General features: G+C 42.3%; 1 protein-coding gene across 1 annotated transcript in view; it reads left to right on the top strand.

Annotated features, from left to right (window-relative positions):
• Positions 1-14341, top strand: part of EGLN3 (egl-9 family hypoxia inducible factor 3) — a 28031-nt gene extending 13690 nt beyond the window's left edge. Inside the window, exons 2-5 of the mRNA XM_074149411.1 lie at positions 8251-8370; positions 10290-10426; positions 11125-11198; positions 12603-14341. Coding sequence (XP_074005512.1) covers positions 8251-8370; positions 10290-10426; positions 11125-11198; positions 12603-12640 — 369 coding nt within the window. The 3' untranslated portion in view covers positions 12641-14341. The remainder of the gene's footprint in view (positions 1-8250; positions 8371-10289; positions 10427-11124; positions 11199-12602) is intronic.
• The last annotated feature ends 2112 nt before the right edge of the window (positions 14342-16453 follow it).

The raw sequence follows: 16453 nt of genomic DNA, 5'->3' as shown, positions 1-16453 counted from the left end.
TTGCGTTTGGTGGCCGATGGCCTCACGCTCCGCACGTAGCGCTGTCGTTAAGCCATCATCCCGCTGGCCTGACGCCAGGGCTCCGCCGCGCAAGGGCGGGCGGTCTTTCTGAACCGAAGCAGCCTTTATTGACACATTGATGCACTGCACATGTTTACAGCTGCTAATTGGAGGCTCGATCTGAATATCCTTGACTGCGCTAATTCACTGGCAATGGGCTTTTAAACGCGGGGTCCTGCCGTGATGGTATGTATGCCCGCTCTTCCCAGCACCCGGATCTCTTCGGAAACTGTGCTGCCTCTGTGTGCGTGTGCGAGGCACAACCACCCTGTAACGCTGCAGCCTAAGATGTAGTTTTAGGTCAGAGGAGGATGCAAAATAGAAATCTTACCTGATTTTTACAGTTGCAGAAGATGGGAGAAGCACTGGGGAACTGGAGAGAAGTATTAATTGACATGCAAAAATATATGGATTAATTGAACATACAAGGAAGGAGACTAATCCTTTTAATTATTAGAAGGATATGCTCACTGCAAGGACGGTTGTGATCCTATGGCAGTTTTAGATTTATTTCCTTAGATTTCAGTATTCTGTTTTCTCCTGGCCATGCCCAGAGGCTGAAGGCAGAGCATTTGGGTGATGGTCTGAAAGCAAAAAGTTATTTTACTTGGCTTTAAAAAAAATAAAAAAAAATAAAAAAGCAATGCAGTATACAGAGGAAGATGAGTGTCTGGGACTCTCTTTCCCAGGAAACCACAAGTAAGATTTCTCTCCTTGGAACCCTAGAGAACTTCTCCCTTGCTTGGCTCCTATCTCAGTTTCCTGAATTGCCTCTTCACTTTAGAATCTCAGGGAGTATCCAGCTGCAGGGACAGCTCAACAAAACTAACCACTGTCTCCAAAGCTTGGTTTGCAAATGCTCTCTGGTCTCTTGGCAGTCACAGATGGCCACTGCCAACACCAGGCATGGCTGTTCCATGCCTTCCCACTTCACAGTGCCATTGTCCTGGCAGCCAGCTTGAACTTGAAGGGTGTTGAGATTTATCTCTAAGTGGGTGTTCTGCTAAGAAAAGAAATGAAGAATAGTCACAAGCTGAAGCTCTCCTTCACATTAATAGGACTCTTCAGGCTGTGAGGAAGAAATTTTGTTGCCAATCATTAGAAAAGCTTCCTAAACCCCTTCACAGATTAATTTAATAGGAAGCTCGTTTTTAAAGCAGTGTCAGTCTGTGGTTTAGCTTCCTCACAGACAGATTCCATAAGATTTGAAAGCTTATTGGGGGCTCCTTGCACTACCACTAGATAACATGCTAGTTATCTCCATGGCACACAGCTGTTGATAATCCATGAACAGAGCTTTCATGGGTAGTTCTTTGTTTCTACCCGTGGTTCTAGAAGAAATTTAATAATCAGGAACAGTTTTCCATCTTAGGGTAATTAGAATAATATCAAGAAATAATAGCCTTTTGGTTGATGAGCAAAGATGAACCAGTATCTCTGCATCTTTTTCCTGTAGATGAGAGCAGTAGTCTTTCCCACAATTCCTACTCTCAGGCTGTTCCTCCACAAAATTTCCAAAATGTGCCACTATGCACCTGGAAACAAGAAAGCTACAGTGGTGCATACAAAAAACCCCAATAAAAAGGGAGATACGAGGTTTCCGCTTCTTGGTGTTCAAGGTTGCACACATGCAGGGAGAAGCAAGTACGAGGCCACCTGGCTAAAACACCATGCATGGAAACAGGATTTTTGTACACTTATAAGTACTTGCCCAACAGGAAGGTATTATTTAAAAAAAAAAAAAAAAAAAAAAAAGGAAAAAGGAGGTGGTGATGGGCATTGTGAAAACAGCATTGTGCTCCTGAGATGAGTCACCTACTCGTACAGGGTCCTATCAGTCTTTCATATCTTGTTTGCCATGGCTCGTTTGGTCCTTCAGTAGACACTTGTCACCTCCATCCAAGGTATGTTCATTGTGTAGGACCACTTCTGCAAGCTAATGAAGGAAGTATTCAGCAAACTGTGCTTGTAGCTGAGAGTGTGGAGTTTGATCTGCTTGGTGTTTCATCAAAGAAGGTAACTGCCCCACAGTTTTTATTGTTATTTCTGTTGGCTTTTTTGCTTTAGATGTCTTCCATATGGCTTTGGTTTAGGCATCTATATGAAGATGAAAGTTGAAGTGAAAAGGTGTGGGTGTCTTGCCGTGCCAAACCCTAGCACTTTCCTCAGTGTTTCTTAATTTTTAAAAATAGTCTCCTTCCTCACACGACCTTTCCCCTCTCTTGCCTCCACCTCTGAAGCAAGAAGCCGATCAACAAGGAGGCGGCTAGGTTTAGCTTCGTAAATCCAACAGATGCTTGATTGGGGACCGATTAATCAAGTTATGGGTGAGGAAATGAGGTACTGGTTTCTCATGCAGTACTGCCACTGAAGCCCATTTCTTGTTTTGCATGACGGAAGCGAGTAGGGTTTCACCCCCTCTGGGGTGAAGAGTGGTGATTCTCTTTCCAACAGGCACGAAGCTGATGTCTCTGATTTTTTTTTTTTTTTTGGTGTTTTAACGTAATTTTCTTCCCTCTGTTTCCTCCCATCTCTACAGAGTATTAAATTAGAGCAATTTTCCTAGTTCATGCTTCAGTATAGCAGTTGAGTGTTTTAACTTTCATAAATTCAAACAAACTAATATTTAATAATGTTCATGAATATTTTATACTTAACCATTACAAGCTACATGGTAGAAAACACTTGGGCACAATTGGGTGCAACAAGAAACTACTTAAGAAACACCCCGTTGTGCCTGTGTGTCAGACAAGCCTCAACTGAGTATCTCTTGTCTTTGATCATGAAATGTCAGACTACTCATGTTCTTTTAATGTAGAGCGTGCTGTGTGCCTTCCCCTTTCCGGCTGTACAGACTGTGCGCATCTGCAAACTAAAATCAGGTTGAGTACAATATGGACTCAGACCTAAGTCAATCAAATGAATCCTGGTAGTCCTCATTTCCTAAACTCTGCTCAAATGATTTTTGTTTGCACTCGAGTTCAGGACTGAGAACCCCATAGTGGACATAATTTGGGAAATTTATAAATATGCAGCCAAATGAAAATGTATCCGAAAGCTGCAGTGGCTACAGCACTGTTAATTCTTATTAATGCCTTGGTTTTCTAGACAACCATCATAGTGATGTTGAAGATGAGTATTGCTTTGTGTCTATATGGTACCTTTCATCTAAATAGACCTTACAAGTAATTTCTGAATTTAACTATTTGATGTACAAGCTGTATGCAGAGATGCCCTATGCTAGAGATCAAAAGTAGCAGCTGTGCAACAATATACAGGACAAATCCGGTGCAGAAAATGGAAAAGCATATTGTGGAATCTTAGCTTAATCTGCCAGGGCGGTTGGTGTTGGCAGGATAGAGTTACGCAGGTCAGAATTTTCTCTGCTGGTTGCAAAGGTCATATGAGTTCTGAGAGGAAAATACAGGATCAGTATAGGGTTACAATACCACCTATACAGCCTGCACTAGGAGTACACTGGGGCCCTGGCTTAGTGCTGGCAGGCACGGAGAGCATCTCCTTCTGACCTGCTGTCATTACTGCTTCCTATTAGACAGCGTTTGTTTTCCCCTTACGAGCACCTCCTAGCTGAGGTGTTCTCTGAAGCTTTTTATTTCAAGTATCACTCCACTCCAGTGCCGCTTATTTTATGAAATGTAGCAGAATGATGCCTCACAGCATGGTCCTGGCTATCAGCTAAGAGCATTTGTTTTTCCCCTTACTAGAATCACAGGGAGGCAGAGGAGAATCCTCTCTATGGAACCCTTGTTTCTTACCTGCCTCCAAACTTTGCTGGTGTCTTGCAGTTTGACTTGCGGATTTGTCTGGATGACTTGAGTGTAATACTTAAACTGAAGGATGAATAACTTATTTTTGCAAGCTTCTATGCAATGCGGAGTTTACTGATGATTCCTGGCTCCTTACTAAAGCTGGTAATTACTGCTTGTTTAACTGGTGGTTGATTTGCACCCTCTTGGGAAACCTAACATCTCTGAAAATGACAGTGCAGAAACTGCAGTCTTGATGATTTGCTTTTCATTTTCCAAGTTTTGTAGGCTTTAATTTATGACTGTCAGCTACACCACCAGAGCATTGGTCCTTAAACTATGGAGGGGCGTGTGTGCGACTGCGAAGGCATGTGTCTGTATATCGGAGTTTTTAACTGTTCGGCTGCTGTTTAAGACAAACTCTTCTATTTTAACTTAAAATAAGGGAGGAGAGTGTTGCTGAAATTTACTTACATGGGGAAGTTAAGCCAACTAACAGCCATTGTAATGGATTGTATTGAAAAAAAAAAAAAAAAGAAAAGAAAGAAAAAGCCATGTACATTCCTGTTCATTACTGCCTGCTATAGTTAGTTTAGGTTCGGAGGTGGTTAATGAAGGGAGATGTTTCCAAAAACGGAGTGTGCTCTTCTGGACACAACAGCCGAAAAAGTGTAGGAAATGTTTTTTACTGACTCTCCACTTGCTCACCTGGTAAATGGTTTGATTATTATGATCCAGCCTCCGGCTTTTGTAGCTAGCCCGTGCACTAAATTGGCCAGTACCAGTGTTCACCAATTACCTAAATTAAGTCTGGGTCACGCATCTCATCTCCTGTTTCTTGTTTGCTTTGAATGAATCCAAAAGCAGTGCTAACAGCTGGAATCCCTGCTGAGGCCAGCTTGATCTGCTCTGGAGCGGCTCCAGCCAGTGCTCTGATAAAGCTTGATATCGTTTCAACAGGCTCTAGGAGGACCAGAATGATTTCCCTTCATTGTTTGAGGTTTCATTCAAATATTCACCATGCCAGGAAAAAGGATATTTCACTTCTGCTTTTCTCCCTTCGCTGCTGCTGCTAGAAAACTTTTTTTTTTCTCTTAAAGTTAAGCTAGAATGTGGCCTGTGCTTTTGGATTCTGTGGGAATTGTTCTACTTCTTCATCCCCAGGGACTCCGTGCGTTGCAGTTGCAAAAGGTGCATGCTGTAAATAAATAAATAAATAATACATCAATGTCTCAGAGTCAAAGCACATGTTCTGCTAAGAGAACATATTATGTGGGGGAGGCCAGGGAGAACTTTGGCCTTTTGCCCAGATTTTGGTAGTAAGTAAAGCACCTAAATCCCTTTAAGGATCTGGCCTTGCAGTCTATTATTCTTCAGCAGCTTTTTGATTGTGGTATTAAAAAATAGTAGTGATATTGGATTGATTTTTAGGCATTTCAGTGCTCTCAGAGTAATGTCTGCTCTTCAAAGAGAGACTTCCATAATTTTGTGTTGTACATCGACTTAAAAAGAGGTACTATCAGTCAATAAAGCTTTATTCCCACCGTGCATCATCCCTCTGGTACGATTAGCAGAGCTCTGTTGAGGCAGGGCTCATGCTGTTGGTGTAGACACACATCCTCCGGGCAGCAGCTCCGCTGGCTCCAGAGATGAGCCCCCGGTGCATCCCTCCTCCCTGCCCATCTGCTGCCATTGCTGCCCTCTCTCCTCTCAGCTCCCAGGGTCATGTTCCCCAGCATTCGAGGATCAAGTTTAGCAAAGGGTTACTATTTTAATTGTTTGACCTAATCCAGCTCCCTGTGCATGGGATGGGTGAAGGGTGCACCTGTGTGAGCTGCTGTGCTAGCAGCTGGGATGGGGGGCTGCATGAGGGGGGGTTATCCTCCCTCCCCAGTGAGCCTACAGCTCCCTTGGACCATTTCTACATGGTGATTAACAGTTGGCTTGTGGTTTCCACCAGGCTTGTGCCCCTGAGCCAGGCTTGTTCCAGTGCTAGGCTGTAGGGTGGCCCTTACTGCTGTTATCAGGCTGATAGTGAAATGTAAGTTCAGCTGCTTGTAACAGCAGAATGACAACAGAGCAGACAGGACCACGGTAAGGCATCTAGGCAACTGCCAGGCATGATGGAAGAGGGCTTATTACTGGGAATAAAAGGTACAGACTCTTGTTCAGCATAATCTCCTGTCCCGGCGGGCCACCAGCCCCAAAGCATCTGTGGCCTGAGGTGTCGGGGCGAGGAGCGGGCTCTGGTGACTTATTGCTGCCTGCAGCTCCTGTTGTGCTGGTGCTTGTGGGGAGGAAGGAAAATTGATTCATACATGGCTTGAAATGCAGAGCAGTATTTTTGCAGCTGTATGTGTACACCTGTCTTAACTGGCCGACTCCTGTGAATAGACTTTCATTCTTGGTCCAGGGGATCCATCGTGCTGGCTGGCAGTAACTTCTGTGCCAGTGTTTGTTGGCATGATAAAATTACCTTTGTGATTAAAGCAGTGTGTGCTATACTTTGGCTGGTCGTGTGTCCCATGAGAACAGCACGGCTTTAGCATGCCGTGCTAGGAACTAGAAAATAAGACCTCTGTTCCTCGATAAAAATTTCAGTTGCTCGTGGTAAAGCCTGTACCGTCAGTCTTCAGTGTTATCAACTGTGCTTGGCAGGTTACTGGGGACAGCTCACGTAAATGGTGCACAATCACATCCTCATTCTGTGGGTTAGGCATGTACATGTTGTATCCCGACTTAGGATGTTATGGTCTGGATGAATGGAAAACTAGATGAGTAAAAAAAACTGGCTGGATTGTTGGGCTTGGATGGTTAATCAGTTGTGTTATACCTAGAAGCTGCTAACAAATGGAGCACCGCGGGGGTCTATCACAGGACCTGACCTGTTAACTACCTTTATCAGTAACCTGAAGCAGATGGCAGAGTGCACTGTCATCAAGTGTGGAGATGACACCAAACTGAGGGGGACCAGTTGATGCACTTGAGGGTGGGGCTGCCACCTAAAGGGAGGCAGATGGGCTGGAGAAACAAGCCAGTGGCAACCTCTGTGAAACTGAAAATGGATAAATGTGAAGTCCAGCCCCTGGAAAGGAAGAACCCCTTGCAGCAGTACAGGCTGGGGGCTGCAAGGCTGGGGAGCAGCTCTGCTCCACAGGGGAGCCTGGGGACCTTGATGGTCTTGGTGGCAGTGAGCTGAACATGAGCCTGCAGTGTGCCCCTGCACAGCAGCATCCAGGGCAACTCTCCCAGGAGCACAGCCAGTAGATTGAGGGGAGAGATTATTGCCCCTTCCTCAGCCCTTCTGGGGCTGAGAGGACAGCACACCTGGATACTGTGTCCAGTTTTCCAACCGAACTTAGCCCAGCGTCTCCCATCACTCTTGCTGCTAATACTGACAAGTAATGAGAGGCGATGTCAGGAGTGGGAACAAGACTCTATTGCCACAGCGTTCGTGGACTAAACTCCATGGCAGGTGACTGGTATCACTACCAAGTAGTCCCAATAGTGAAGAAGTGACCTTGAGACAAAGATCTGGTACCCTACCAGCAGTCTCACCCGCTCTTCCCTGCATCCTGCTTAGGCTGCTAATGGTGTCAACTCAAGTCTGATACATTTTTGTTGTAAAAACCCTTTTAAGACCTGTTGACTGTTGTGTGGTTTGGAATAATTCGTGTTAGTCTTATCTCATCATTCAAGGTGCAATTTAAACAAACTGTGAATTAAGTGATTGTATCAGCAAGTCTGGAGATGATCAAAGAGAGAAGTATGCTTCTGAAAGCTGTTTGGTTAGTTCTGTGGCTCAGTCCGTGAAAGCAAACATGCACAGCCCAGTGCAAACATAGCACAAAGGAGTTGCAGTTTTTTGCAGACTTTGCTCTACGGACTTTTACCCAGACCTCCTGGGGACCCTCACTTTGTATTGGACCATAGGGATGTATATGACAGGAACTGGAAGATATGAATAGAGGAGAATGGTTGTAGTAAGGCACAACATCCTGGGATTGCTTTCTACTTTCATTATGACAGGCAAATCAGTTTTGCAATGACTGCTCAGCTTTAGAAACCCAAGCAAACTTTAGCTGAAACAGCCTCAAAGTCACGTAGCTTGTAGAGAACAACAAACTTGTACCATGCATACCAGTGTTTTAGTTTAATTCAGTTTTTTTCCTCTCCTCCTTTAGTGTATATATTGTGAAATATGAAGGGTACTTATTTCCAGTTTGGAATTTCACACTGGCTCACCCAGTGATTGAAGCTTGTGCAAAGATACCTTCTGATGGTGTCTGCTGTAGGTTTTGGATTGAGTATCTGAAAAATGCTGAGCCCAACTGGTGGCGGGAGGATGTTTAGCAAAAAAAACCCTGAAGGTGGACATCTCATAGAATTTTTTTTTTTTTAACACTCTTTATCTTTCATTCAGGCTATGGTCGCTTGCTATCCTGGAAATGGAACTGGGTATGTTCGTCATGTGGACAATCCAAATGGCGATGGGCGCTGCATCACCTGTATTTATTACTTGAATAAGAACTGGGACTCCAAGGTGAGTAAGTCACGGGGTTCAGGCAGAACATGAAGGAAAAACTGCTTAAGAAACAGAGCTTTGGAGCTGTCAGTTGCTTCTGTGAACTCTGGTGAACTTTTGAACAGCTGGTCCATTCTTCATCTCTACATTTTTCTTTGTGTTTATGGCAACCCTTTGGAAGTAAGAATCTGAACTGTTTCCTTGTTCTCTCTCCCATCCCACACACATACTGTTTTGTTGCTGTAGAATAAAGCTTCGAAGCACTGGGCTGCTGGCTCTTGCACTTTGTTTAGAGGAAAGAGCAATGAAGCACTAGAAAGAAAACCACAATCCACTACGGAATAAATAGATTCTGGGAGCAGAGTAAAATGACAGCCCAGATTTGGGACTCTAGTGTTCTTAATACTGTTCCTTCAGGCTAACCTGTGGAAGATCTTCAGGCAGTTGTCTTTGGGGTTTTCTTACTTATGAAGTGATGGGGCTTAGTAAGAGGAACGAGAACATGGCTTGGTTTGTCCTCTCCATTTTTGACTCACCAGTGGGTCTCTTGCCAGGATGGTGGTCTTGTTTCTGCCTGTATTACTGTAAGGTATTAAAGTCAGCCTTGAATTTACCATACCTTTAGGTTAGAAACAAAATAAGGGTTTGTAAAATTGCGGATCTCTGTTTACCCTTCTGTTGCCATAATGTGGCACAAACAATTCGTGTGGATTATCTATTGAAAACTGCCCAATGTCTTTTGTCTCTCTAATTTGGCTTGGCCACTTCAGGTGGATGCTCTTGAAGCACATGTAAGTACTATGAACCCCCAAAAGCAAGTTCAGATTTAGAGGCAATGCCACTGAAAAATGCGCTGCTGGAGAAAAGCACAGTCCTTTATGGAGAGTATGGCAGTGAGACATCTCAATGTAATAAAATGAAGGAGGAGATGTGGGAGGAAATGCAAATATCCAATTTATTTTGTGCACTGCACTCTTAATCTGGTAGTGGTGAAACACCCAAGTGGACACTAAGAAAGCTAACTGAATTCCAGGACACTGGTGGAGAGTATTATGTGAGTGTGATGGTAATTTTATGCAAATATAAGCTGGAGGAGGTGCAAGATAACCACGTTAGCCTTTGAAAGCAACCATGTTGCTTTAAACCTGACCTGTTAGTTTCTTACTGAGGTTTGCATGCCATGTGGAGGTACTAAGTCAGGTCAGTGCTGGGTTGACAGCATCTGCTCTGCTTTCTGTGGTGCATCATAAAAGCCTCCAAAGAGCTCTCTAACAGCAGAAAGGAGGAGGCAGAGCTCATCTGCATCTGTTCTATAGTGCGTGGAGATCATCAGATTTTTTTACCTGAAATTTGTGGCACATGGAAAGCGAGAAATGATGTGATAGAGAAACCAGGCTATGTCATAATTAGGGGGAAGACTGGCTGGGAGAGATAATGTATTTATGAGAAGTTTATTACAAATCCCACAATAGAACAGACTTCACTCTTCCTCAGGGTGTAAACGTTAACTCCTACATGGTCAGGTGCAGGCTCTGAAATACCACAAGCAGTATCTAGCAATTACTGGGAGGAGAGTCTGATCTCCGACTGCTCCAGTGGAGCACCCCTTACTTGCCTTGTGGTATTCACTGGTTCTAGAGATGTGACTGGGAACTCAGAAGTTTCCCAGTGTTTGTTACAGGGCCAGTGTTGTCTTTATCTTGGTTCATTTACTTTTGCCAGATGTTTATGCTGAAACATGACAAACTGTTTGTGAAAATCAAGGTGGCCAAGAGATTCAGTGTATGGTTTTCCAGTGTTGTCATGTAGCGGTCTTGGTTATCGTTAGATGTTTATTCCCTATTTATTGGGTGCTGAGGAGGGAGAAATAAGTCATTGTTTGCATGAATATGTGGGTGTTTATATGTGTAAAAAAGCAACCTTTCCTTTTCTTTCAGCTGCATGGTGGAATTCTTCGGATATTCCCAGAAGGAAAGTCCTATGTAGCAGATGTTGAGCCGATTTTTGACCGATTACTGTTTTTTTGGTCAGATCGAAGGAATCCACATGAAGTCCAGCCTTCTTATGCAACCAGGTAAGTAGCACATTTGGTATTGATACTTGGCCAGGAAAAAGCAGAGCAGCCCTTCTACCAATATTTGTATCTGAAATTATGGCCATTATGTATTTGTTTAAATGCACATGTCCACAAAAATAGATGGCTGGATTTTGAATGCGTTTTATGTTTTTGAGTCACTGGGAATTCTCTCATCAAATGAGGAAGAACAAGCTTGACTGATAAAATTCCTTGTGTAATACAAAAAAAGCCCTTTTACTATTGACGGGAGAAATCATCCAAGCCAGGCATAGCTATTTAGCTGGGAGATGATGGGTTATACTTTTGCCCTCGTAACACTGTAGGGATTCTTGGGGGTACCATCTGTCAACGGGCTACGAAAAGCTGATATGATGCAGGGCAACCCCCAAGCTGCCTGCGCGCATCCCAGAACAGAAAAACATGCAAAGGTCTGTAAGCTACTTTTGCCCTCTGCCAGGGGCTGTGCTCTCTTTTGTGCCTCCAAGCAGATATTCTCACCTATACTTCTATCTGACTTGATAAAATACACATTTAAAATGCTATCTATATTTATGTATAAAGATGTGGTATTTGCATCCAATTTTTTTATCTACTAGTCCAGTTTTGTTGTTTGCTTTCTCCATAAGCATAAAAATTCATGCCTCTATTTTAATAGCAAAAGTTGAAACAGACACAAGTTTTTCATTCTTTTATAGATATGCCATGACTGTGTGGTATTTTGATGCCGAAGAAAGAGCAGAAGCCAAAAAAAAGTTCAGGAACTTAACCGGTATGATTCTTTTATAAGTGTTCACTAGAAAGAATTTAATGCATTTTGATATTTCCAAAGTCAGAGACAGACTGGGAATAGCTCTGTAGCTAGATGGGTATGACATTAATTTTTAGAAAGCTCTTTCATCTCTAATCACTAGTCAGTTATTCTATGTGAAATGGAGAGTTGTGACAGAAGATTCAGGCCTGGCGTCAGTATCCTTGATGAAGCATGATGGGGGACATGGGAGAGGCGGTTTCTGATTTCTCTCCCAAATGGCTGCTGGGATTTTGTCCCACCCTGGGTGACAGCTCCAGTCACTGGGACTTTCTAAGCTCTTCTTTTGTTATTTGGGAAGTACATTTTTATTTTTTTTCTCCTCTAAACTTTGTTTAGCACAAAGTCATGAGACTTACACAAACAGTTTCATAATCATGTTCTCTAAATATTCTGGCCAAATAGGGCCTGTCTTATATATGCGAAATGGAGAATATAAAAGGGCAGTTGGGGCCTGCAGTAATGCAAAAAGGATCTGTCTTCAATTGACAAATAATTTCTGAGTGGGGATATTCATAATGACCTTGGAATGTATAGATCATGAGTTGGAAAGAAACTAAATTCAGAAATATATATAAGTGCGTCTTTTGGCAGGCAGTTGCTAGAGTAGCTGCGATCATGGTGCACTTCAAAAGGGTGCACTACATTCAGCTGGGTCTCACAGCTAGCTTAGTCAGCCCAGAGACACTTCTGCAGAAGCCCAGGAAGAGGTCACCCCAGCTTTCCTAACAGCAGCCACACCTCCTACTACTGTAGTAATGGCATACGAGTGATGGACTAAGTTGTCCAGATGTGTTCCAATACCCTACCTGGGGCCATGCTCAAAGATTTGCTGTTTGGAGCAGTTTAAGATCTGGTCTGCAGAGACTACCTTAGGCAGTTCGTTAAAATAAGGTGTGGAGAGCGTTCATCTTTTTAAAAATGTGTTCTATGCAGCTGGAGACCAGCAAAGTTGTAATTAGTCAAATGCTTTTGAGAACAGACTATTGTCATCTACATAGCTAGTAGGCAATGCAAATACTGGCTTCACCCCTAAAGGGAATCATGAGCAAGGGGCCAAGAGTGGGGAGAAAAGGATCACAGATCTGAAATGTTTTTGGGATACTTAAAGACTGCATGAGTTGTCTTCAGTTTCAACAGGGCAAATGTATGAAACATACAAAACCTTGGTATGGCTATCTCCTTAACATGCTGTGGATTCATACAGCATTTCAGTCCGTGTAGTGAATTCATGTGGAATTCACGTATAGAAAGTGTGGTCCATTGAAAACACACCAACTTTATTCTGTTTCTAAGTTTTTCAGATGAATGCTGCCAGAACCCTCTGGCTTAACGGCCTCTCCTCTTTTCATCTTTTCTGTGTAGATGCAAGGAAGAGAGAAGCACCTCTTAATGAAGACTAGTCAACTGTTCCTGAACTCTTTGTGAAGAAACAAGATCCCAAAGATGACTTCTATTTCCAGCAAACAAGGGCAAATTATTGTTATGCACAAGAACACACTGGTTGTGTCTAGCACGTGCATCTTATATTGATGGTACTTAAGGCAACCTCTTGTCATGCCTGCATCTGGCAGAAGAAACACTTGTTTTCTATTTGCCTCTTGCTGGAAAAAGTAACCAGGGTTAAAAAAAAAAAGGAGTATCATTAAGCCTAGCAGTAGCGGCTCAGCCAACTGGCTTTTGATCACTCTTGTAACCAAGATAACGATCATTGGAACTAGTGGTAAAAAACTGAGTCTTATTTGCACTTTAGGGAGGGGGGGAAATAATCTAGCTCAATGGGAAGGAGCTTTACAAGTTTAAAATGTGTGGCAGACTGCTAATAGGCAAGGAGAGATATTGGAAATGTGAAATCAAACTGGATTTTTGTAGAGTGTCATCTTATGGTCTGTCCCACATGGGCCTGTTGATTGATGTACTGTTCATCACTTTGCTGTGCAGAGCATTGGCTCAGCTCTTCGATAGTACGACCTTCCAAACAGATTTTTTTATTTTTTTTTTTTGTCTACACAGTCATCACATTTCCTGGATTTTGTTTGCTTTTCAGGAATTAAGTTCTAGCTGTGCAGTTGTGCTGCCCTTTCTGTCCCAGGACCGAGGGGGAAGTAGTTACGCATCTGTCCAAATTTGTAAAACCATTTCCCTTCTGTTCTGAGCAGGATGGGTTGTATGTTTTATATTTTCATGGTTTGGTAAAGCAGCTGTTTTCTCCCAAAAGTCTGGTAAACTTTTGAAGGCTGATGGCACACAATGCATTGGCACTAAAGGCCTATGATATGTAGAGTTAAGTGTTATTTTCGTGACTTCTCCATCTAGTATATTTTGTATGACAAATATGAATCTGAAAGGAAAGATATGTCTGGCAGTCTGACAATGTATGGTAAATAATGGGTTACTTAGACTTGATTTCTATGCTGCTTATCCTTAGTTAACACACTTGTTTAACTTTTGCATGCATATGTAATTTGAATGAAACAGCGATTCAGTTTCAATTGATCTGTTACGCCAGGTAACTACTGCTGCTGTGCCCGAGCTGTGAGATCAGAGTTGTTCAAATGGCAAAGCACGTTTTTTTTTTTTTTCTCCATTATTTTTTAAAAACTTATTAGACTCGATGATTAAGTGGTGAGATATCTCCAATCTGCCTAAGCTTCTACAACCAGCACTTACTATGCAGTTCAGGATAGCTCTTAATGAAGCTGGGAGCTGGCGGTGGATGTATTTATCACTCAGACTAATTGTTCTCAACCTAATACACTCACTTGCATTCAGTTTTGTCTGCTGTTGTCAGTGTGTCTGTCAGACCCTACTAAATGTTCCATTTGGTGTCCCATGTTTTCCTGTAACACCTGGCCGCAGTGGTGAAGGGGTCTGTCTGAACCGCTGAACCCTGCGTCACTTTACCATGCTGTGCCAGTGGTAGGTCTGCACGCCAGCTCTGTCACACTCGAGCTGAGGAATAAGAAGGTAGCGTGCAATGGTCACTATTAAACACCAGTGACAAAAGGGTAACAGCTGCATAGGACAGGAAAAAAGTAACTAACTTTCATGGCATTAAAAATGGTAATAGAAATGGAGTATTTTTTTAAGCAGTTCTGTCTTCTAAAAAAAAAAAAAAACAGAAAGGAAAAAAAAAACACACTGGGCATCCTTCAGCCTGTCCTTGAATTCTGAATGTAAATATGGTAGTGCTAAGAAACCCCTCATTCTCTCTGGCTTCTCCCAGAGAATCAGCTATGGTCTTATGGGCTGGACTTTGTTCAGTCTGACCACTGTGCACCTTAAGAGAGAAATATGAGGGAATGTGTGACAGATATTCTTATAAATCAAGACTAGGAAAAGGCAAATAATCTGATAAATGTCCTTTAATGTTAGGGAAAACATTATTCCACTACAGTTGCTTCTAAGTAGCACAACATAGACTTGAAGGAAACTTACTTAAGAATAACTTGAAATTCTCATTCTGCAATGTTCATGTGGGAGGAGAAAGAGTTAGGGCTTTTTCCTGAGAGTGAGAGGTCACCCTTTGAAAGATGGTGGGTGTTGAAAAAGGAGGGGCACAGGATTATGGGGGAGGAACCCAACCTGTTGTATTGCTATGCAAAGTTGATAATGGCACGTAAATTTGAAACTCCTACATGATTTTTAAGAGGGCAAAGGCAGCTAAAACAGAACAGAGCAAGCCTTGCTTTGCCTTTAGAAACTGTAACCTTAAAAAAATGCACTAGAAAGAGATGTTAGTACACATCTCACTGGAGCCTAGAACAGTGGAAAAACGATGAGGTGGGAGGGGAAAGGCTTTGTATAAAGGTTGAAGAAGAAAGGTACTTCAGTTACCACTGTTGCTACCACCAGGCTTCAGCAGTGGTCAGCAACGTGTGTGGTGGATGGAGCATAGATGCATTTATTGTAAATAAAGTACATATTTTAATTTTTAGCCAATATCTTCCTGATGTAGATAGAGGAGAGAGTAATTATTCCATGGCAGAGAGCATTATCTTTTTCTTTATTAACACATAATTAAGTAAAAAAAAAAAAAAGTTAAGAACATGAGATTTTGAAACCAATTCCTCAGTCCTGTTTCAGACCTTTACCCTGTTTCCAGATCAGTGGGATGATCTCCTTGAAGATGCTGTAGTTTAACTGGGGGGGTGGGTGGTAGCTGGATGTTGGTCATGTAGGAATCCACAGGCTTGATGTTTTCTACACAGATTTCTCTTGCCTGTCTCTGGAATTGTTGCAAACTGTTCTGCAAGAATGAAATTGTCTGAAGAATTGTGGGGGAAGCAGGCTGCTGCAGAAGGGGCGGCATTTCAAGGAAAGGCTTTCCTTGTGTTTTGTTGTTATGGCAAACTGTTTGAAACATCTGTCACCCAGTTGTGAAAAAGAGTGTTTTCTCTAAGGCATTTAATTTTTAATCCTCCAAAAGTTTTATTGGGTCTTTTCAATCTTTAGGTAATGTGCCTTCATCATTCATATCTGTAAAGATGTTACGTGCTACATATGCGTCGTAGAAGTTTTTCATGGGTCTTTAAGAAATATTGTTGCCTTTCCAAATGCAGTTGCATTGGAAAAATATGCAGAGCCATCAAGCCACAGTTTCTGACAGGTGGTTTTTGTTGTGCAGGGAGGAAAAAGGCCAAGTGACAGTACTGAAAATAAAGAGAATATTTTTATTCTTAAGCCTGTAACTACTGGCCTTTTGAGCAAAGTAGCCTCTAATAAATCTTATTTTCACTAGATTACTTCTGGTTCTGTGAGGAATGGCCTCTGCAAAGTAGTGTTTAAAAAGATCCACTCTTTTTCCTTCTCTCTTTAAACAGTTTTAGTCCTTTCCTATTGCATTTTTTAAAATGTTGGAAAATATTATATGTATTTGTTGTTGTTGCAAAATAGCTGGCTCTAACACCACTTGCATCTAGAAGAAAATCTATCTATTTGCAGGCAAATAACTAGTTCTACTTTGACTGTGCTGTACTCCCAGCAGATATCTGAGAGTGAGTTATGACTACATCTTCTCTTGTCAGGTTGTATGCTGGTCAACAATGCTGGCACTTTGCATCCGATTGATATAGAAACCCCTAGTAGTACTTTACCGTACATCACACTTTGTGTTCCTGTTACTATTTAAAAAAAAAATAAAAAATGTGGCAGGAGTCAATAAACACTGGGTCATGTTAAACGTTGTCCTGTGCAAATCTCTTCAGTCTTGTGTC

Source organism: Numenius arquata, chromosome 6 (genome assembly GCF_964106895.1).
Source record: "Numenius arquata chromosome 6, bNumArq3.hap1.1, whole genome shotgun sequence".
In the NCBI taxonomy this organism is placed as follows: Eukaryota; Metazoa; Chordata; class Aves; order Charadriiformes; family Scolopacidae; genus Numenius; species Numenius arquata.
This window is presented reverse-complemented; position numbering and strand designations above follow the sequence as displayed.